This window comes from Caretta caretta, chromosome 2, assembly GCF_965140235.1.
Source record: "Caretta caretta isolate rCarCar2 chromosome 2, rCarCar1.hap1, whole genome shotgun sequence".
Classification (NCBI taxonomy): Eukaryota; Metazoa; Chordata; order Testudines; family Cheloniidae; genus Caretta; species Caretta caretta.
Window position 1 is genome coordinate 57,609,403 of NC_134207.1, and position 22,309 is coordinate 57,631,711.

Sequence of the window (22,309 nt, forward strand, 5' to 3'; positions counted from 1 at the left end):
GTCACAGAAATATTGGCAAAAAGAACAGGAGTACTTGGGGCACCTTAGAGACTAACAAATTTATTAGAGCATAAGCTTTCGTGGGCTACAGCCCACTTCATCGGATGCACAGAATAGAACATATAGTAAGAAGATATATACACACATACCAAGAAGGTGGAAGTTGCCATACAAACTGTAAGAGGCGAATTAATTAAGATGAGCTATTATCAGCAGGAGAAAAAAAAAACTTGTGATAATCAAGATGGCCCATTTAGACAGTTGACAAGACGGTGTGAGGATACTCAACATGGGGAAATAGATTCAATATGTGTAATGACCCAGCCACACTCAGTCTCTATTCAAACCCAAGTTAATGCTATCTAGTTTGCATATATTGAGACTGAGAGTGGCTGGGTCATTGTCAACTGTCTAAATGGGCCATCTTGATTATCACTACAAAAGTTTTTTTTTTCCTCCTGCTGATAATAGCTCATCTTAATTAATTAGCCTCTTACAGTTCGTATGGCAACTTCCACCTTCTCTGTATGTGTGTACATATCTTCTTACTGTATGTTCTATTCTATGCATCCGATGAAGTGGGCTGTAGCCCACGAAAGCTTATGCTCTAATAAATTTGTTAGTGTCTAAGGTGCCACAAGTACTCCTATTCTTTTTGCGGATACAGACTAAAATGGCTGCTGAACAGAAATATTGATCATTCTGGCTTCTTTGGAAGGAAAGAGTGGCAGTCTAGTTAACTATCTGGAATTTAGAGTTCAGCGTTTTATTACAAAGTCAATTTAAATCAGATTCCTCCATCAACTATTGCTTCCCCAGTCTGTTTTGGGCATCTTATACTCCTTCCTATGTTGATTTTACTTTTGTGGCAGCCAGTTTTATTTCCCATTCTTTGGGTACTTTGAACAGTCATTCATTTGCTACTTGAGTAGCAGAGAACTATTTTATATGAAGCATTTTCTTCATGAGGGTCTGCTTTGGGAGGGAATGTATTCAAATCATTATAGACAGGAACAGGCACACTTCATGGCTCAAGTTTTAAAGGACAGCCATTTGTGCCATGACCATTGGGCTTTGTTAGTGTCACTAAGATGAGAAAATGAATAAAAACGATATGGGGGGGGCTTCTCAGAGAACTTCCAGATCAAGTATGCAAGCAAGCATTTAATTTCAAACTCAGGATATTACAGCAAGAAAATGAGGGGAAAACAAGAAGATTCTACAATCAAAAAACAGTTAATTCCAGAAAAGGACAGAGTCCAGCTCATTCTGGTATAACTGTATAGGGCTGCCAGGGACTAAGTAAAAGCTTATTAAACCAGTTCCAATTTGAAGTCACTATCATAAAGAATAATTTTTACAATAACACAGGCACTTGTCTAACACCTTAAAGGAAATGAAGCAGCTTAAAGCTAGCTTCTCCCTCCTGTGTTACCATTACAGAAAATGCAAGTTCTTTTGAAGGAGCAAATTTGGTAAGTTCATTTAGATATACCAGACAGTATAGCTTTGAAAAACCAGCACTTATTTTTTAAAAGTTGGTAGTTTATATAGGGGGATTTAGTACAAAGACTAGTCTACATACAGTGTATTAGTTTCTAAACAAACTGAAGTAGCATATAGTCAGTGCAGTACAATCCCCTCGTATATATGCTGTAACTACAGTACTTATTGGCAGTATGGTATTTTTACTGAAACAAGCTATAGACACAAGTGCCCTTTAGATTGTTACAGTATAACTGTACGCACAGTAGGGGGTTACAGTGCATTGTCTATCAGTTTCTGAACAGATGGAGTTAAAGTGCTGCCAAAACCCAAAACCAAGATTGTTTAGACAAATCCTAAGCACGTATTTTGAGTGGCTTCTGTAACCAGTTAGTTAGCGAAAGAGATCTGATCGCTCGGAAACACTGTAACTGGAGGCCTAATCCTTCAGTCCTTACTGAGGCAAGACTTTCATTACCTTCATTAAGGGTTGCACCACCAGGTCCTATAACATGCAGAAAGTCAGTTCAGGAAATGAGTAACTGTTCATTATTTGAACTAGGTTGATGCTAAAGGCTACGTAACCGATATCAGTAAGTTAGTACTGTGACATCAATAAGCCGTTCAAGAAAACATCCCAATCACGGCTTAAGTAAAAGGTGGCTCACTTTAATAAACAAACATTGGTCACTATTTAACAAGACAGTCTAAAAAAGTAATCACATAATTTGTTTGATAGTAATTTACAAGTGGATGGTATACATTAAGATACAGAGGTAGAAGTTCACTTTTACAATGTTTCACTAATACACAAATTACCAAATTCAAGGCACAAAATTGTTTGCTTTACAAAAAATACCGTAAAAACGTCATTTGCTGTTCTACAATGCAAATACAACTTTCAAAAAAAGTCTTTACACCGTTCCATATTCCACATGTAAAGTTGCATCAAGCATTATTTTCTTTTTCTTTTGTTAACAGTTGGCACAAAACCAGGACTTACATAAACAATTTGTATCTCTGCTGGAATTGCTTTGTATTTTAGGCAAGAGCCCAGCTACAGAAATTTAATACAACTTCCTCGGAGGGTGTGGTGATGGGGGTTCAGCGGGGCTGATGGAAGCAAGATTAAGAAGGAAGAAAAAAAATGGAGTCTACTAGGGCAGGAGTCTGCCATTCAGAGTGATGGACAGAACACAGAACATATTTCAAGTCAAATGACTTGAAAGAGTTGGATGGCTTAAACCACAGACTTCATTTCTCAGGAAAAAGAAAATGAGATGCCCAATACAGCTTTGCTCTGAAAATATTCCAAAGACATCTATTTGCCTTTGGAGATTTACAAATTCCTTTTTAAACACAGGTTTCAGAGTAGCAGCCGTGTTAGTCTGTATTCGCAAAAAGAAAAGGAGTACTAGTGGCACCTTAGAGACTAAGGAATTTATTTGAGCATAAGCTTTCGTGAGCTACAGTGAGCTGTGGCCGATGAAGTGAGCTTATGCTCAAATAAATTGGTTAGTCTCTAAGTACTCCTTTTTTTTTCTTTTAAACACAGAAGGCATGCAGTCACTACGTAAGAGAATTACACCACAGGTCAGCCCTGGGTCCTTTACAGCTTGGGTTAACATGTGGAAAGACGCATTATAATCAGTCCTTGAATTTGCTAAAAAGGTCACGCGTAGGAGTAGTTTAAATTACATGATTTTGTTTTAATACATAGAGAAAGAAAAAGCAATTTCTGAAACACTGCATCTTCTAGTTGTAGACAGCTTTAAACATTGGCAGTCTGAGGAAAAGATCTCGCACAGTGCATCTCTACAAAAAGTAGTATAACTAGCTTTACTGTACATACAGTAATAGTCTAAAGAACAATGGTGGCAGCTACATTTTAAATTCACTTTACCTATCACATTTTCCAAGTACTCTATAGTCAGTTTATTTACAGCATGTAAAAAAAAAACCACAAAAAACATTGATTTTTAAGTTCAATACACAGGTTTAAGATCCAAGAGAATGCCACTGTAAAATGTTGACATTTGCATCAGCTAGATGCAAGTGCACTTCAAAATTCAGTCATGTAACATTTTTGATCATATTCAGCTACAAAGGCCAGTCCGTACAAAACAGTATTAAATTCCATTTTTTGCTTCATTGTTGTTTGTAGCCTGTTTTCTTTGAGCAATGAAAGGGTACATACACTTGTCAGCTCCCAAGAACCGGTACATGCACACAACTGCTTCAAAGGGCAGGATGCTGAAGAAAAGGGGAGAGGTTATAAATCTGTTATATGGCAGTGGAATGAAACTTACGGTGTACCATGATCACTTTTATGGAGACATAGTTTAGCCATTTCTGGGCTACCTAAGGGGCAACACATTTATGTTTCTCATTTCACTAGGATATTTATGGAGAATAAAAATACAAGTCCGCTCAAACTACATAGATAGCCTCTTTCTTTTGTCTCCTACTCATTTCTAAGCCTTTAGCATGGAACCCTTACACCCTCTTCATGACCTGGCCCATGCTGCCTCTGTCACCTTGTTATTTAAAAACAAAAGGTCTGCTAAAATCTAAACCTCCCCACAAAGCAGCATTAGCAAAATAGGCCACTGTACATTTAAGAGACACAAAACTCCCAAACAACTGTAGAGATAAAGATGTGCAGTAACTCCATAGCTTAACCACTTACTGTCTGTGGCAACGCATATCCCCATCTTTTGGGCCCAATTATCCCTCCCATAGAAGGTACCCCAAAATAAGAAGGAGTAAGGTTCCCCTCAGTCTTCTCCAAGGAAATTCCAATGGGGAAAGCAGGCTTTCCACACTCCTCCCTCCACTCATACATATTTGTATTACCATAGCAACCAGAAGCCCTAGTCATGCACTAGGTGCCAAGTAAGATGTTGGGAGCTGAATGGCTGCTGGATTGGGACCAATCAGGCACACAGCAGGATCTGAGCTGTTAGAATTCAACTCCTCCACTGCTGGAGCATTGGGAGGTAGATGCTGATGCAGGTTCTGTGGCTACTGGTAGCACTGCTTGTGCAGCAACACTGGAAAGAGGCCTTTGATCTAACTGCTGCTGCCTGGGGCATGGATTGCCCAGAAGCTGCTGGGAAGGCCTTTGATCTCCCTGTTGGAAAGCTGGAGTGCTGAATGGGAGACCACAGGAAGGGCCTTTGATCTGGCTGCTGATGCTGCATGGAGCACTGTCTGTGCAAAGAGCATCGAGGCAGCCTCTGAAGAAGCCACTGAGCATGCTGCTGCTCCAGCCAGTTCTAAAGGAGTTGCCGACAAAGCTTGTTGCCAGAAGAGGCACAGACTCCCTCCCAAGAAGGGCTGACATGATGCTGAGGAACAAAAACACCTCCTGGACTCTTGGGTGTGCCTGTCAACCATGATTGGGAGCTGCTGCGTTATGAATGGAGCAGAACCCTCAAACTCCTAGGTCCAAATTCCTCACAAGAAGGCAATAAGAAAAGGTTGAAACAAAGAGACTTTGCCAAGTTTTAAACGCTCTTCCTATGTGCTGCACACTGCAGAATAAAAATCTAGGAATAGATCATCTGTTGAGCTGCCAAAAAGCAGCACGAATGGAGTGTTGCTCAAGAGGGTGGAATCCAGTCAGCTCCTTATGAGCAATTTGTCTGGTTCTGCCTCTAATATTGAGAGGAAACCCCAATGCTGTAATAGCGAGCTTAGCTACAGAGAACAGAGTCCCCACCACTTTAAAAAAAAAAAAACAACAAAAAAAACATTAAAACAAAAAAACCACTCAACTGAGTGGGGAGAAAGGAAGGTTTCTGTTCCCCTGCCTTTTCAGAATGAATAGTTGGTTCTACTTACAGATTTCCCCCTCTCCCACAATCTGTGTAGATCCCAGGGAATCTGCAGGAGGCTAGGGCCTCCGCACTGACTCTGGGGCTTGGCTGCTACAGATTCTTCTGCTGGCAACTACCTCAGCATCCACCCATAAATGGGGTTCTACAGCGTGGAAGACGGCTGTAGGGAAATTAGTGGAGCCTCAGGCTTTTCTGGAAAAGGGAACGGGGAAAAATAAACATCCCCTGGCCATGCCACTCATCCTGTAAGTCCCCAGATCCATGGAGCTCATGTTGTGGAAAGTGATCTTGTGAGCCAAGGGAGAGATCTGTGCACAGAACTCCAGGGAAACAGGCCTCTGACTAAGCTTTTTGGATTTAAAGCTGTACATCTGTCTGAAGTGCTTAGTAGCTAGTATTTCACAAGTTACCTTTTCATGAAGGTTACCATGTACATCAAGCGAGGCGTGCAAATCATAGGCTGATCTGTAAGGATAGCTCTCATAGCCTGCTTTACACAGTAGTCTGGTTTCAGAGGTGGGAGGAAAGGCTCAATTTCTTTTCTGAAAGATTTCATTTTTAAAACAGGTTAACCAAAGTAGATAGATGAGTTTTGGTAAAATCTGTTTACTTCATTAATTATTAAAGCAGAGTCTGTCTACTTCTAGAGTTTATTAGATCACTTGTTTAGAGTATTTAAAAACTAATTCTTTAATACTCAAGTAGCAGCAACTTTCCAAAGATTTTGTATTACTATTTTAGCTTTGTTTATAAGATTATCGATGGTCTTTATAATTAGATTTAAGCTACACACAATACATATAATTTGATAACATGTTGTTCTATTAAGTGCCATTTTAATTCAATATCAAGAACCTTATTAAATTTTAGTGCAGCTGGTGTATGAAAGATTGCTTCAGGTAAAGACAATGTCAATATTTTGCTGGCCTAGATCCCTGCCAGGACTACTGTTAGAAAATGCATTCAAGAGATTAACACCATTTACTGTCGCTAAAATAATGGATATTTGTATAGCACTACAACCCAGGATGTCAGAGTGCTTTAAAAAAAAAAAAAAAAAAAAAAAAAGCAAGTGTCATAATTCTTACTTCAAAAACAAAAGCTAAACTCGAGGGAAGCAACTCAACTTGCCCAGGATCACACAGCAAATCAGCTATTGCCATATCAACCCATTGCACATAATACCTTTAATCACTAGAATTTTATTGGTATTGGAATAAATGTATTTTGAGTAACATCTTACATCAGGCATAATATAGGATACGGAGAAAAAAATACAAAAGTAATTTATACAACTGAAACATTTCTCTACACATGACTAGCAAGATATTCCCCAAGCCAGTAGTCAGTCACTGAACATATGCTGCACCAGCACCTACCCTGAAGTGCACGTGTCCCATCTCACACCCATCTTTACTGCCACACGCTGAGAGGAGTTACATGAATAAAGGTACTGCTGGTGTCATTTCAACTGTTTTTCCTTTCCTATTAATATGCAATCCCAAACCTCTGTGTTTTTGTTGGGTTTTTTAAAATAAAAAGTGCTCAGAATTAGAAGATTAAGACTAGAATTCCAGTGGTGTGGAGGGCAGGAGGAAGAGAGAAAGAATATGCAGTTGGTCTACTCACCTGATTCTGCATCCTCTGAACATTCCTGTATCTACAAGGTAAGGGCAGACCAGGGTTGTTTTAATGCCATCTTTGTCAGCAGCCTTCAATTCATGGCTCAAAGATTCATGGAAACCCACAGCTCCAAATTTGCTGGCACAATAATCCTGTGTAGGCAATGAATTAAGAAGAAAGAAGACTATCACAAGGAAGAGTAGAACAGATTGAATGGGCCTATCCTTTTATCCTTTCAATCAAAGTTAAAGGTGATGATGTAACAAAGAGTAAATAGTATTAAAAGGAAAGGCATATTTGATGTGGTGCTATGTAGATCTATTTTCAAAGCGGCAACACGATGAAAGATGTGCATTGAATACACAGCCACATCAGCCCAAGTGTCATGTTACATTTAGGGCAGTTAACACAAGAACTCCATGAAAGCAGACAAACTTGAGTTAAATATCAAGGAGAAGCCCTTTGAAGTGTATTTAAATGGCCTTATTCAGCAAACTATACGGATAAGGCAGTTTGTTTAAAATAAAAGTTAGAACAAGAGACTAGAGACACAGTAGCGAGTAATACTACTTTTAGAGTCAAGTTCTGAGAGTGCCTAGTCCAGGAGCCAGAAACTCCCTATTTTTAACTCTGGCTTTAATGTGTCTCTTAAGTTGCTATGGAGCCTTGGGCAAGCTACTTACTTTTCCCTGAGTTTCTCAACTGTAATATGGATATAGCTTTCCTATCTCAGAGGTGTATGTGAATTGAAGTCCAAGAGTTACCTAGTACATAGCTGCAATTCTAAAGTTTCTATTAGGATCATCCAGTAGAGAAATACTTGAGTGCTGATCAGTTCAAGCAAGCATACTCCCTTGGCCATATGGGTCCACTGGAAACACTAAGACGGGGTGCTACGAAGTCTTGAGAGCTATACCCAATTTAATTTTTATTCAGTGGTGCAAGTAGAAATCATTTTTTACTGGTACACTGCACTCCTGGGAGGGACACAAAAGGGGGAGGGGCACGTGACCTCCCCATGTGACTCCTCTCTGCCCTGTCCCCACCCTGGGGCCCTTGTGCTCTCCCTGTCCCCTCCCCATGATCCACATCCATCCCATGTTACTGGGGGGTCCCTGTCCTCCTCTTACTGCGCCAGAGACTTCTGCTGTACAGACCTCTAGGCAGGACGACTCAGGAGATGCAGTTGCTTGGAAAGGCTGGGGGCGGATTCCTCCTGTATCTTACTAGTACGGTATACTGGACCGTTCAACCATACTTGCATCACTGGTTTTATTTCTATTCAGGGACTTCAGCAAGTCACAGGTATTAACCGGGCCAGCCCTAGAAAAGCTTGTAGAACACTAGAGTGTTTCTGGTGTTTTTCCAGTAACATGGATAAATTTTCAGTGACTATTTGCAATGGATTGTAATGGCACAGGGTTAGCTCATGCTTGCTGCTTTCCAGTCCCTTGGCTCCCAACACAACTGCAGTACACAGAAGTCTTATTGCCTATTCTGATGCACCAACAAGTTATGCAAAAAGGCCAAGATTCAGAACTGACTAGTGGTTTTGGGTGCCCAATTTGGCATACCTTAAAGGGGTCAGTGTTCAGCACTTTCTGAAATATTAGGCCCCTTTAAGATGTCTCAGAGTAGGCACCCAAAAAAGTCACTAGTCACTTCTGAAAATCTTGGCCTAAAAGCTTCAAGAGTAGCGTTAAGACACTTATGCTTAACCCTCGTCCACATTCGCAGGGTAGTGTTGTACTCAATACGCATATACGTTGTGATAACGCACAAACTATTGGCCATCCATCTATGATGTTTTAGGACATTGCATTTGCTGATTGATAATGCACTGCATTGACAGTTGGTTGCTGCATTCAGTCACTCTAAGGAAGGTACTCCAGAGATATGTGAAAACTGCATATAGGCTCACACTGAACAAGACTCCTACTAGTTCTTTCAATTTGCTAGTTAAATAAAGTGGTGTTTGTTTTGTTTTTGTTTTTTTCAACTCAGACAATAAAGAATTCTTCTTGGTTTCTGAATGCATTTGGTAAAACTGAAGTGGGCAAAAATTAAAAAGTCAATGTAATTTTTTTCTCCACATAGGATGAAAGTTAGGTTTGACAGAATTCCATGTTGACTGTTTTGATAATTTCCACGGATAATATTGAGATTTGTTTTAAAGCATTTTTTGTGAGTTTCAAGGATTTAAATTTTCACAGTTGCAGGAAATTGGGTGGCAGCAGTCAGACAAATTATATAATGATAGTAAATGCTGAGCTTCAAAAAAGTTAAAGCTTTATAACTGTTAAAACAAACTGTCAACATCATACGTCAAAATACACAATGTAAATTTCTTTTAAATACACTAATAATTTCTCAAACAATGCTTTTCTTACTTTGCCTATTTGTAAATTTTGGTAAATATCGATAGAGATACCTTTTCATCAGTTTGTGTACAGTGAAATTGACATTTACTGACAAAAATCTAATCTTTCAAACCTACTTACGCTACATTGTTGACAACAGGAGAAGGCATTTATCATTTGTGATAAAGCAACATGTAATCTTTATTACACAGTTAAACAAACCTCCACTCCTGCAGTACTGAACAATCCCAGGGAACTCGCCACTGTCACAATGTGTCCATGATTCATTTCCAGCATCTTGGGAAGGAATGCTTTAGTGGTCTATAACATGAAAAAGAGAGAGAGAAAAAAAGAGTGCACGCAAGTCTATTACTGTAAGAATAAAGAGTTAGTCATTCCAAAGCTCTATTCCAGTTCAGTATCAAAGGCTAGATGGTTACACACAGAATCATAGAATATCAGGGTTGGAAGGGACCCCAGAAGGTCATCTAGTCCAACCCCCTGCTCGAAGCAGGACCAATTCCCAGTTAAATCATCCCAGCCAGGGCTTTGTCAAGCCTGACCTTAAAAACCTCTAAGGAAGGAGATTCTACCACCTCCCTAGGTAACGCATTCCAGTGTTTCACCACCCTCTTAGTGAAAAAGTTTTTCCTAATATCCAATCTAAACCTCCCCCACTGCAACTTGAGACCATTACTCCTCGTTCTGTCATCTGCTACCATTGAGAACAGTCTAGAGCCATCCTCTTTGGAACCCCCTTTCAGGTAGTTGAAAGCAGCTATCAAATCCCCCCTCATTCTTCTCTTCTGCAGACTAAACAATCCCAGTTCCCTCAGCCTCTCCTCATAAGTCATGTGTTCCAGACCCCTAATTATTTTTGTTGCCCTTCGCTGGACTCTCTCCAATTTATCCACATCCTTCTTGTAGTGAGGGGCCCAAAACTGGACACAGTACTCCAGATGAGGCCTCACCAATGTCGAATAGAGGGGAACGATCATGTCCCTCGATCTGCTCGCTATGCCCCTACTTATACATCCCAAAATGCCATTGGCCTTCTTGGCAACAAGGGCACACTGCTGACTCATATCCAGCTTCTCGTCCACTGTCACCCCTAGGTCCTTTTCCGCAGAACTGCTGCCTAGCCATTCGGCCCCTAGTCTGTAGCGGTGCATTGGGTTCTTCCATCCTAAGTGCAGGACCCTGCACTTATCCTTATTGAACCTCATCAGATTTCTTTTGGCCCAATCCTCCAATTTGTCTAGGTCCTTCTGTATCCTATCCCTCCCCTCCAGCGTATCTACCACTCCTCCCAGTTTAGTATCATCCGCAAATTTGCTGAGAGTGCAATCCACACCATCCTCCAGATCATTTATGAAGATATTGAACAAAACCGGCCCCAGGACCGACCCCTGGGGCACTCCACTTGACACCGGCTGCCAACTAGACATGGAGCCATTGATCACTACCCGTTGAGCCCGACAATCTAGCCAGCTTTCTACCCACCTTATAGTGCATTCATCCAGCCCATACTTCCTTAACTTGCTGACAAGAATACTGTGGGAGACCATGTCAAAAGCTTTGCTAAAGTCAAGAAACAATACATCCACTGCTTTCCCTTCATCCACAGAACCAGTAATCTCATCATAAAAGGCGATTAGATTAGTCAGGCATGACCTTCCCTTGGTGAATCCATGCTGGCTGTTCCTGATCACCTTCCTCTCATGCAAGTGCTTCAGGATTGATTCTTTGAGGACCTGCTCCATGATTTTTCCAGGGACTGAGGTGAGGCTGACTGGCCTGTAGTTCCCAGGATCCTCCTTCTTCCCTTTTTTAAAGATTGGCACTACATTAGCCTTTTTCCAGTCATCCGGGACTTCCCCCGTTCGCCACGAGTTTTCAAAGATAATGGCCAATGGCTCTGCAATCACAGCCGCCAATTCCTTCAGCACTCTCGGATGCAACTCGTCCGGCCCCATGGACTTGTGCACGTCCAGCTTTTCTAAATAGTCCCTAACCACCTCTATCTCCACAGAGGGCTGGCCATCTCTTCCCCATTTTGTGATGCCCAGCGCAGCAGTCTGGGAGCTGACCTTGTTAGTGAAGACAGAGGCAAAAAAAGCATTGAGTACATTAGCTTTTTCCACATCCTCTGTCACTAGGTTGCCTCCCTCATTCAGTAAGGGGCCCACACTTTCCTTGGCTTTCTTCTTGTTGCCAACATACCTGAAGAAACCCTTCTTGTTACTCTTGACATCGCTCGCTAGCTGCAGCTCCAGGTGCTATTTGGCCCTCCTGATTTCATTCCTACATGCCCGAGCAATATTTTTATACTCTTCCCTGGTCATATGTCCAACCTTCCACTTCTTGTAAGCTTCTTTTTTATGTTTAAGATCCGCTAGGATTTCACCATTAAGCCAAGCTGGTCGCCTGCCATATTTACTATTCTTTCGACTCATCGGGATGGTTTGTCCCTGTAACCTCAACAGGGATTCCTTGAAATACAGCCAGCTCTCCTGGACTCCTTTCCCCTTCATGTTAGTCCCCCAGGGGATCCTGGCCATCCGTTCCCTGAGGGAGTCGAAGTCTGCTTTCCTGAAGTCCAGGGTCCGTATCCTGCTGCTTACCTTTCTTCCCTGCGTCAGGATCCTGAACTCAACCAACTCATGGTCACTGCCTCCCAGATTCCCATCCACTTTTGCTTCCCCCACTAATTCTACCCGGTTTGTGAGCAGCAGGTCAAGAAAAGCGCCCCCCCTAGTTGGCTCCTCTAGCACTTGCGCCAGGAAATTGTCCCCTACGCTTTCCAAAAACTTCCTGGATTGTCTATGCACTGCTGTATTGCTCTCCCAGCAGATATCAGGAAAATTAAAGTCACCCATGATTTTGAACTTCTGAGTTTTTCCAAAATTAATGCCAACAGAAAAACTATACTATGTTCTTCACATCAGACTATGGGGCATAGAGGATTATAGCCTGAGAAATCCTAAGGTTAAAGGATCAGTTCAACTCAGACATGTTTATTTTTCTACAAGCTACCCAGGGTGGGGGGTGTGTGTGCGGGGGGAGACTGACTTCCATTTTAGGGTCAAACTATTTTATGAAAAGGAAAGGAAAGTGTTTAATTACACCATGGCTGTGTTAAGACTAATGAAAAGTTACCAGTTGAAGTTGCCTGTTGGCCAGGTCTTTTTTAAATTGGGAGGTTCTTGTGATTATCATCTGATTTACTCATTATCTTCTTGAGCATTTTACAAGAGCAGAAAACCTTGCCTCTAGTATTTTGGTTATATTACCTTCCACATATAAACTAAACTACCTATCTGTTAATCTCAACTACTCATCTCATGGTTACTGGCATGGTTATAATTAATGATATGTCTATAAGCTTTGTTATAATTAATGATAAGTCTTACAATAACAACATATGTATGAGAGTTTCAAAATTCAGCAGTAAAACTTCACTTAAACTAGAAGCTTTGCATGTTTGATTTTTGCCCACTTCAATTTTACCAAAGGTTATTGCACTTATGCTATTCAATCTTATAGCATTAAGAGATCTGATTTAACATGAGAAGTCAAGGGATTCAGACTCTGGGCTGAATCTCCTATTATGCCCAGAAGCTAATGTAAACTCTGTACATGCTAAAAGATTTAACTACCCAATAATTGTATTGCAATTAGTCACACATTTCTAATCTGAGAAGAAAGAAGAATAAAAATTTAAAGTCTAATCCCAAGCAATTAAATTGCTTTATCAATGAAATAGCAAGATGTCCAATAGCAGTTACAAAAAACCCCCAAAACAGACTACTGATACAATATTTTAATAAAAATGCTATCACAGTTATGATTTACATTAAGTTCTAGCACAATAGCCTGGATCAAAGTGTTCTTAAACTACAGCAACCTCAGGTAGTTTTAAGAACAGAGGAAGTTATTACTTTTAGAAGCACATTTCTGGTTAATAACCAGGTCCCATGAAAATCATACCAATAATTCTTGGCCTCAACACCAAATACCTCTAGCAGGGCCATTATTCTAATCATTCAGGGCCATTATTCTAATCAAGTCAATACCACTGAGGACTGTTTCAAAATTTCTTTAGTCTTCCCCAAAAACAAAAACTTCCAGCATAAATCTTAGATCCAGGCTCAAAGCACATAAGAGCCCCAATAAGTATTTGCTACTTAATTGATGTCAGCTGCATACTTTATTGAAGTATAAAACTACAGCTGGATCCATCTAATTCCATTCTTACGCTATCTGCATTTTCTAATCAGATGTCAGGACAGTTTTGCTTCAACAATTTTCACATGTTCTTGTACTACATTTTTGCCTGCAGGTGTTAAATGACTAATCCAAACCCAACTCCACACAAAAGAACATTTTCAGCGAACAGCTGGCAAGTGATAGAAGATTACACAGCCCTGATTCCTTGCCTCTTCTGTTGATTACCATATATCTTTTAGATTCTGTTTCAGCCATATAATTAATTTTTTCCCCAGAAAGTCTGAAGTGAGCTCCCTCTTGTTTATTCCTCCCCTCATGGCAGGCCACGGTAAACCTCTTATGGAGTTTGAAACAAGAGTTCAGTTCACTTGCCAGACTAATCTGTGCCAGGCACACAGAGTTCCAACTTCTCTTCCCGTGCTGCATGGCAACAGAACCACTTGTTCTAGGGCACCATGGTCTGAAGTGTAACAGGCTTCACCCTGAGGGTACAGTTGTTTTAATGTGCGTTCCAGCCTCTTACACTACTAAGTTATCAGAAGAGGTGTCCTACAAATCATTCTCTTACAATATTGAAGTGGATGGGAACTGGGAGAAACACACCAGAGGTTTGAAACAATTTATATTGTATCAACTGGCTAGAGGCCCAATACAATAGGCTGAAAGCAATGCCATAGCTACATGTTGCTGTTGCTTCCACCACAAAGCTCTACTTGTATATCTCAATCCTGAGCTGAAAGTCTTCAGCTCAAGGAAGGCCCAAGATTACACTAAATTAGAGATACAAGGTGGGTGAGGTAATATCTTGCATGGGACCAACTTCTGCTACAACTAAACTGCATACAGTAAAAACAGATGCAATAGGTGAGCTAATACAGTTCAGAGTCATCTAAACAGTTGGCTTAGGCAGTTTGTATGTTTTGAGATGTCATATGCTGTCATATCCCTGTTGTACATTTTAACTGGTATAGTGTTCCCTTTTAAAAGATGAGCCCAACTGCTTGTGTGGATAGTGATAACTGCTACCATTGGGCTACAGGCATCCTATGTTGACTTCTCATTTCCATTAAACCTTCCTCTTAAGTTGTTTCAGAGGGCAGAATTTACCCCCGCTGCATGCTGAGTTTATTTCTTCCAAATACCTGCAGATGCCTTTTGATCTCTGCACCGAGGCCCAGTGCTTCCACAAATCCTAGTCTCCACTCCCTTCCTTATGAGAGGCCTGCTCCCATATGGTTCCCACGGGGAGCTGGCCCGAACGCCTCCCCCACAAGGGCTTTATAGCTGGTTCCACCATCAGCTTCTATTCAGAAGTCTAGACGGTCATTCTGAAATGACCTGGACAGACTGCTCCCATCTCATGTTCCCACAGAACTGCAGAGCCTCACTATGCAGAGTGAAAGCAGAACTATTGGTATATGGTGGAAGGGTTGGTGAAGAAAAGAGCATTCACTTTGGAACCAGCATGCTTCTGCCTTTTGGGGGACTTTTTCTGGCTTTTTTTTTTTTGGGAGCCTACCATGCAATGTAGTGAAAGGGTGTATGTGATCTATCAAACGATACACAAATCTTCTACTTCACCCAAGACTCAGTGATGTGGCTCCTCCAATGGACTCGCTGTTAAACATGATGTTTCACAACGTTTAACAAATGAGTGTAACAATCAGGGTGTATCCATAAGTAATGTTAGAGTTTGAAATATATATATCTCCCCCTCTCCTTCTCCTCAATACAGAGTGTCCGGTTCACCAGTATATATTCAAGGAAAGTAACTAACAATTAGACATCAAAAAAACAGCTCTAAAAGCCCATTCTTATGTTCATTCCTTCAAAATCAGAGAATATAGATTTTTTGCTGCATATCCTCAAGGTCAGATTTGGCCTATCTTGGACCAAGAGGAAATAGAGAATACCTTGCTAACAATCCTCATTAAACCAGTTTCTGTTGGTGAGACACAAGCTTTCGAATTTACACAGAGCTCTTCCTCAGGTCTGGGAAACATACTGAAGAGCTCTGCAGAAGCTTGAAAGGTTGTCTCTCACCAACAGAAGTTGATCCAATTAAAAAAAAATTCTCAACCACCTTGTCTTTAATATCCTGGGACCAACACCACCACCACCACCACCACCGCAATCCTCATTACAGACAGTTGGAGATGCACCTTCACTTGTTCAGCTAGAGACCAAGCATCTCCACCAGTACAGCTGAAGTCATATTAAATAGGGAGAGCTAGTCTCTTAAAAGAGCAGGTCCCAGACCATTTAGGGCCTTATAAGTCAAAAGTAACACCACCCTGAAGCTACTTGACAACACATGCAAATCCTACAACACCAAGGTCATACCCTCATACTAAAATAGTCTGTTCAACAAGATGGCACCTGTACTCTGCCTCAGAGTCAGTTTTTGAATGTATTTGAAAGATAGTACACTACAATAGTTTATCAAAATGAAGGCACAGATGTCACTTGTGAAGTTGGCATCCTGAAGTAAGCCGCCAGGCACAGAAGAAAGAGAAAGGCTTCTCAGACATTGCCACGGCCTGATCATCTGCAGCAGCTGGGTATCTACCTAGTTAAAAACATGCATCATGAGTGGTGGACACTTGGCTTATTGGAGGGACACAAATGTCTAGAATCAGTGTATGTGTCACAGGATAGGCTCTTACAGGCCTACCCATTGGTCCTTCCAGCCTCTCTCTCTCTCTATATCGGAAAAAAATCCCCAAGTTAAGTTATTCCCTCCTGGGCCATGAATAGTCCCCAAATAAGAAAGACCTTACTGAGCTTCTGGCCCAATCTACATCTGTGATCAGTGCAGCCTCTTCCATGCTCTGGTCCCCAGTTTCCTATTCCTGTTGGTTATCTAAAGCAGCTAGACCTGGTTTCCAGCTGAGCTACAGCTGCCTTAACCTCACAGATCCTTAGTCTTTTCCTGCCCAGTCCCTGAATCCTAAATGCAACACAAGGGACTGATTGTTATGTGCCTCTTGGGTGGCCCTGGTGCCTGAAAGTTGGGAGACCTAGATGGAAGTATAGCCCACACCAGTCAAAGTGGTACATGCAAGCTCTCCACAAAATATTAAGCTACAGGAGACTTGCAGTATTGCCAACCTAAAGCATTCAAAAGTCACGAGTCAAGTCCCGCAAAAAAACCTCATGAGATTGGCTCAAGTCATGAGATTTTAATAAATAGATCTCAGGCTTAATTGCATTCTGCTTTCTGAGCGTCCCCTGCTCCTACTTTTTCCCTTTGCAGCCAGGATGGGTAGAAATGTAGCTTTAAAATTTTTTTTAATATATATACACACATATATACACACACGCACATATATACACACCATTCTCTTATATTCATGTGACTCAGAGCTGGTGCTCTTAATAAAAACGACACCAAATATGAGACTTGCCAATGCTAAATATGAATCCACTGATGATTACAGAACAGTGGGTGGAATGAAGTTAAGCATGATATGGTAGGTCAGAGCAGGCATGCTGGGATAGTGATTATGAAAAATAAACTTAGTTATGATTTTGGTCAGTCTAACTAGCCATGGTTATACAGAGAGAGTTAGAAAGAATCTAACTTTCTAGACTGTAGAATAGTTCACCAAGGAAGCTGATGAAAGACCCATTTGAAATGCAATGGATGACGAACAACCCAGCACTAGCAGGGGGATTGACTAAACAGCTCTTTTCCCAACTAAAAACTCTAATTTTTATGAAAAGAAAAGGAGTACTTGTGGCACCTTAGAGACATTTGCTCCAACCTCTCAGACAGAGACAAACACTTACAAGATCTCTATCAAGCATTCTTACAACTACACTACCGACCTGCTGAAGTGAAGGAACAGATTGACAGAGCCAGAAGAGTACCCAGAAGTCACCTACTACAGGACAGGCTCAACAAAGAAAATAACAGAACGCCACTTGCCATCACCTTCAGTCCCCAACTAAAACCTCTCCAACGCATCATCAAGGATCTACAACCTATCTTGAAGGATGACCCATCATTCTCACAGATCTTGGGAGATAGGCCAGTCCTTGCTTACAGACAGCCCCCCAACTTGAAGCAAATACTCACCAGCAACCACACACCACACAACAGAACCACTAACCCAGGAACCTATCCTTGCAACAAAGCCCGTTGCCAACTGTGTCCACATATCTATTCAGGGGACACCATCATAGGGCCTAATCACATCAGCCACACTATCAGAGGCTCGTTCACCTGCACATCTACCAATGTGATATATGCCATCATGTGCCAGCAATGCCCCTCTGCCATGTACATTTGTCAAACTGGACAGTCTCTACGTAAAAGAATAAATGGACGCAAATCAGATGTCAAGAATTAGAACATTCAAAAACTTCAATCTCTCTGGTCACTCGATTACAGACCTAAAAGTTGCAATTCTTCTACAAAAAAAACAACCCTTCAAAAACAGACTCCAACGAGAGACTGCTGAATTGGAATTAATTTGCAAACTGGATATAATTAACTTAGGCTTGAATAGAGACTGGGAGTGGATGGCTCATTAGACAAAAACTATTTTCCCTTGTTTATTTCCCCCCACCACCACCACACTGTTCCTCAGACGTTCTTGTCAGGTGCTGGAAATGGCCCACCTTGATTATCACTACAAAAGGTTTTTGCGCCCCCCCCCCCCCACTCTCCTGCTGGTAACAGCTCACCTTAAGTGATCATTCTCGTTGCAGTGTGTATGGTAACACCCATTGTTTCATGTTCACTATGTATATAAATCTCCCCACTGTATTTTCCACTGAATGCATCCGATGAAGTGAGCTGTAGCTCACGAAAGCTTATGCTCAAATAAATTGGTTAGTCTCTAAGGTGCCACAAGTACTGCTTTTCTTTTTGCGAATACAGACTAACACGGCTGCTACTCTGTAACCTCTAATTTTTATGGATTCTTTAAATCAATTCCTTGCTCTCCAAGCAGCTTCTCAGAGCTTCTGAATACATCACCGAAAGAGCATCGACGAGCCCTACAAGCGAAAAAATCAATGCTTGTTTCCTGTGCACACAGCTTTAATGACTTATTAGAAAAATGTGTGAAACTGAACAAGCATTTACATGTCATTTCATAGCTTCAGTAATCTGTTCTCAATCTTTTGGTTTACGGCAAATTAACTTCTAACAGTCTAGCACTTCTTTCCTCCCCTTCCCCAAATTCTTTAGTTTCATTCTTGGTGCTCTTAATGAAACAAAACTCAAAAGATTGTGCAACACAAAGAGCAGTGCAGCTGCAGTGTCAAAACAAATTAGTCTAAAGTACAACAAATGAGAATATGAAGAAATACCGTGTTTGGGAAAGTCTGATTTTTTAATTAAATTTTGGATTAATTATGTTTTAAAATAGTAAGTTAAGCATCACAAAATGTTAGCATCCACAGTCCTGAACTTGTATACAGCCAAGTGCAAAGGGCTCATGAAAATGGGAAGAGGTGAATGCCTCCCCATGTACACAAAACTGTCTTGATTTCATCAAAAAGGAGCAAGAAAGCCTGTACCAGCTCAGCAAATATAAACTTAGGGAAGGGGCTTTACAATACAGTGGAAGTTTTCATAACTTCTGACTCTTCATTTACGTGCCTAACAGTCCCTTTGCACCACTCTGGCAGCACAAAGGAGCTGGTTAAACTGGCTTTACAGCTATGCAGGAATTCCCCCTATTGTGACACAACAGTTACATACTACTACCCTCCTTACAGCCCCCTCATATAAGGAGAATGGTTAGAGGAAAGGAGCATGATTATGCTTTTTACTCTTGAGTCTTGTCTACATAGGGAAGTTTACCGGTATTACTATAGCTGTGTAATCATATTGTTATAGTTATATCAGTATAGTAATGCCAGTAAATTTACCCATGTGGACAAACACTAGCTATTCTCAGCTGCCAAAATAGCCCACTGGACAGCAGTGTACATTAAAATAGCCTCCATTTGGCTCCATCTTCAGCTGAAGCCCTTTCCTTTGAATCAAAGTTCTGTGTTAAGCAGTTCAGCCAGACCTGAGAATTGAAAATAGTTGAAGACAGATCTGATTTAGAAATTTCCACCAAGCCTGCAGCCATAGGGAACCTCACCTCAGTAAGGACCAGATGATGTGTTAGCTACTCCTGTTCAAATGCCACATGGTGCAGAGTAAAAGTTGCTTCTTGTAGACTGAACTCTGGAATGAGTAACCAAAGATCCTGGAGGAATGGGGCACATCAGAGGTTCTAGCCTCCTCAGGCAGAACAGGAAACCATCGCCTTAACTCCCTTTACAAACAACCACCTCTAGACATACTTCCTACGCATAGCCATTCAACAGAACTACTACATGCCCCAACTCCCCGCACAGCTATCCACGGAGGGTGGAGAGAGACAATGTATCTTTAGCCTAGCAGCAGTAGTACCCAACTGAGGAGACGCAGCCTGCAGCTCTGTATTACACATTCGTTTATAGAATAAACTGACTGTGTGAAAAAGACAAGAATCAGTGGGTTTGTCACTGGAAACATGGAAATGTTTTCAACTATGATGTCACAGGAGGATTTGTTCAAAAAGACAACTTCTTTAGATATATTTTGTAATTTCAATTTAACTTTGTTGACTGGACTACAATTTCAGAGCCATCCCAAAAACAGTTGAGAACACACAAGAAGTTATCTGTAGAACCCTCTTATAGTTATTTATTCATAGCAAACTATATCCCAAAACTGCAGCTTGACTGAAATACACTGATAGAAGTCAAGGCTTTGTTTTTATTTTTAGATCTTTTTACTTAAGAGATTCCAATCCAAACTGACCAAATGTAAGAGTTTAATGTATGGAGAGCTATGAAAACATAGTAACATTTTCAAATAACTGATCAGCATATATTTTTGAATATGCAGAAGATAATATTTTTAATTAGTAGCAAGACTTTTACAGTGGAGTTTAAATTTTAGGATAAGAGTGGCAACTGTACTAAAACTGAGGTGTGTGCAGTAACAAGACCTGTATGAGTTGGAGAGTGCATGACAGAGCAAGAGTTGGGGGAAGATAATGTGGCACCATAAACAGTAAGCAGAGCTAGAAAAGTAGAACAGAAGGTCAGCCAAACTGCACAGTTGCGTGAAAAGAAACCTGGTACATAGCGTTGAAACAGACAGTTTTAGAGTCTGTTTTTCCCCTACATACAAATCTTTATACACACACACCAGCTTTTCCACCACGTAAGTTACTGTCTGCGACATTTTGCCACAGTCACAGCATGGGGACGCCAAGCTGGTGCAAGGTTGCTGCAACCCTTGTCTAGCCAGAGAGTAGCCTGTTGAGCCTGGTCCAGGATCTACGATCAAGTGTGGACAAGGAGGCAGGTACAGCAATGGATTCCTGAATTTGCTTAGTGTGTTAGACTCTTTCCAACTGATGCTTCCATTTGGTAAGAATGGTTTCAGAGTAGCAGCCGTGTTAGTCTGTATTCGCAAAAAGAAAAGGAGTACTTGTGGCACCTTAGAGACTCATCAATTTATCTGAGCATGAAGTGAGCTGTAGCTCATGAAAGCTTATGCTCAAATAAATTGGTTAGTCTCTAAGGTGCCCCAAGTACCCCTTTTCTATTTGGTAAGAATGTAATTTTCAGCTCCCTAGCAGCACTGTCCGTGCACGATAGACCAGTAGCTTTATCCAAGACTCAATTTACAAGGAGCGCCGACACCTGCCTGGAACGGCTGATCAGAAAGACTTCACCACAAAAAACTTATGTGACCATTTCAAGGGGTTGAGGAAATTAAACGGTTTCTCGGTTTATTTTATTGTGATGATCATCTTAGATTCTAAGTCTGATAAAAATATTTTAATTCTGCACCACAATTTGGAATGGATAGTTTTGCTGATCTGAAATAGTTCATTTATACTGTTCTCTGATTTACATATAGATTGTTTCCGCTCTCAGGGATCTGGATGCATCAGAAGATTCATATGATTTTTCCTCAAGCCAGACCTTCATGAAAATAGGCATCTATCTTAAAATATGAAAGGAAGCTATTCTAGAAATCTCCCTCATTTGTGTCTGAAACAGGCCTTCTATTCACAACAGAAAAGCTAGACCTTCCAAGCTTTTATTTCGAAAGAAGTCCCTTAGTTATTTAGCTCCTAGCAGGCAGTAGAACCTTCAATTTCTCACTCAAGCTTCATTTGCCCTTCACATAAAAAACCCACTGTTTAGAAACCATGGGGATTCGTTTAATATTGAACTTCAACAGTAGTTAATACTTAACATACATGCACAGGAATATTGTTACAGTTGCCTTGCAACCAGAAGCTTGTAAAAGAGCAAGATGGACTTAAAAAGAAGTCTATAACGATGGCACAAGCAAGCAAGCAAGCAACCACCCCCTCCCCGTCATATTAAGCATGCTTGCTGATGAGGTGAAAATAGAGAAAAAAGAAGAGAAGAGACTAACCAATTTATTTGAGCATAAGCTTTCGTGAGCTACAGCTCACCTCATCAGATGCATACTGTCGATGAAGTGAGCTGTAGCTCACAAAAGCTTATGCTCAAATAAATTGGTTAGTTTCTAAGCTGCCACAAGTACTCCTTTTCTTTTTGCGAATACAGACTAACACGGCTGTTACTCTGAAAATAAAGAAAGTTTGTCCAGGCTCAGAAGCTGGAGGTAACAAAGTAAAGGTCGGTAGATGGAAAACTAAAGAATTTGCGGTAGCATAGAAACTATTGGTCTTAGACTATGCTTTCATTTATATTTAAGTCAAAAAT

General features: G+C 40.9%; 1 protein-coding gene across 2 annotated transcripts in view; it reads right to left on the bottom strand.

The window, feature by feature from the left end:
- Window positions 1–2,133: 2,133 nt before the first annotated feature.
- RDH10 (retinol dehydrogenase 10) overlaps window positions 2,134–22,309 on the bottom strand; it is a 41,202-nt gene continuing 21,026 nt past the window's right edge. For both annotated transcript variants that reach the window (XM_048840954.2, XM_048840953.2), the window contains exons 3-6: window positions 9,533–9,631; window positions 6,957–7,102; window positions 5,738–5,869; window positions 2,134–3,738 (exon numbers count right to left, since the gene is read on the bottom strand). In XM_048840954.2, coding sequence (XP_048696911.1) covers window positions 3,615–3,738; window positions 5,738–5,869; window positions 6,957–7,102; window positions 9,533–9,631 — 501 coding nt within the window. In that variant the 3' untranslated portion in view covers window positions 2,134–3,614. The remainder of the gene's footprint in view (window positions 3,739–5,737; window positions 5,870–6,956; window positions 7,103–9,532; window positions 9,632–22,309) is intronic.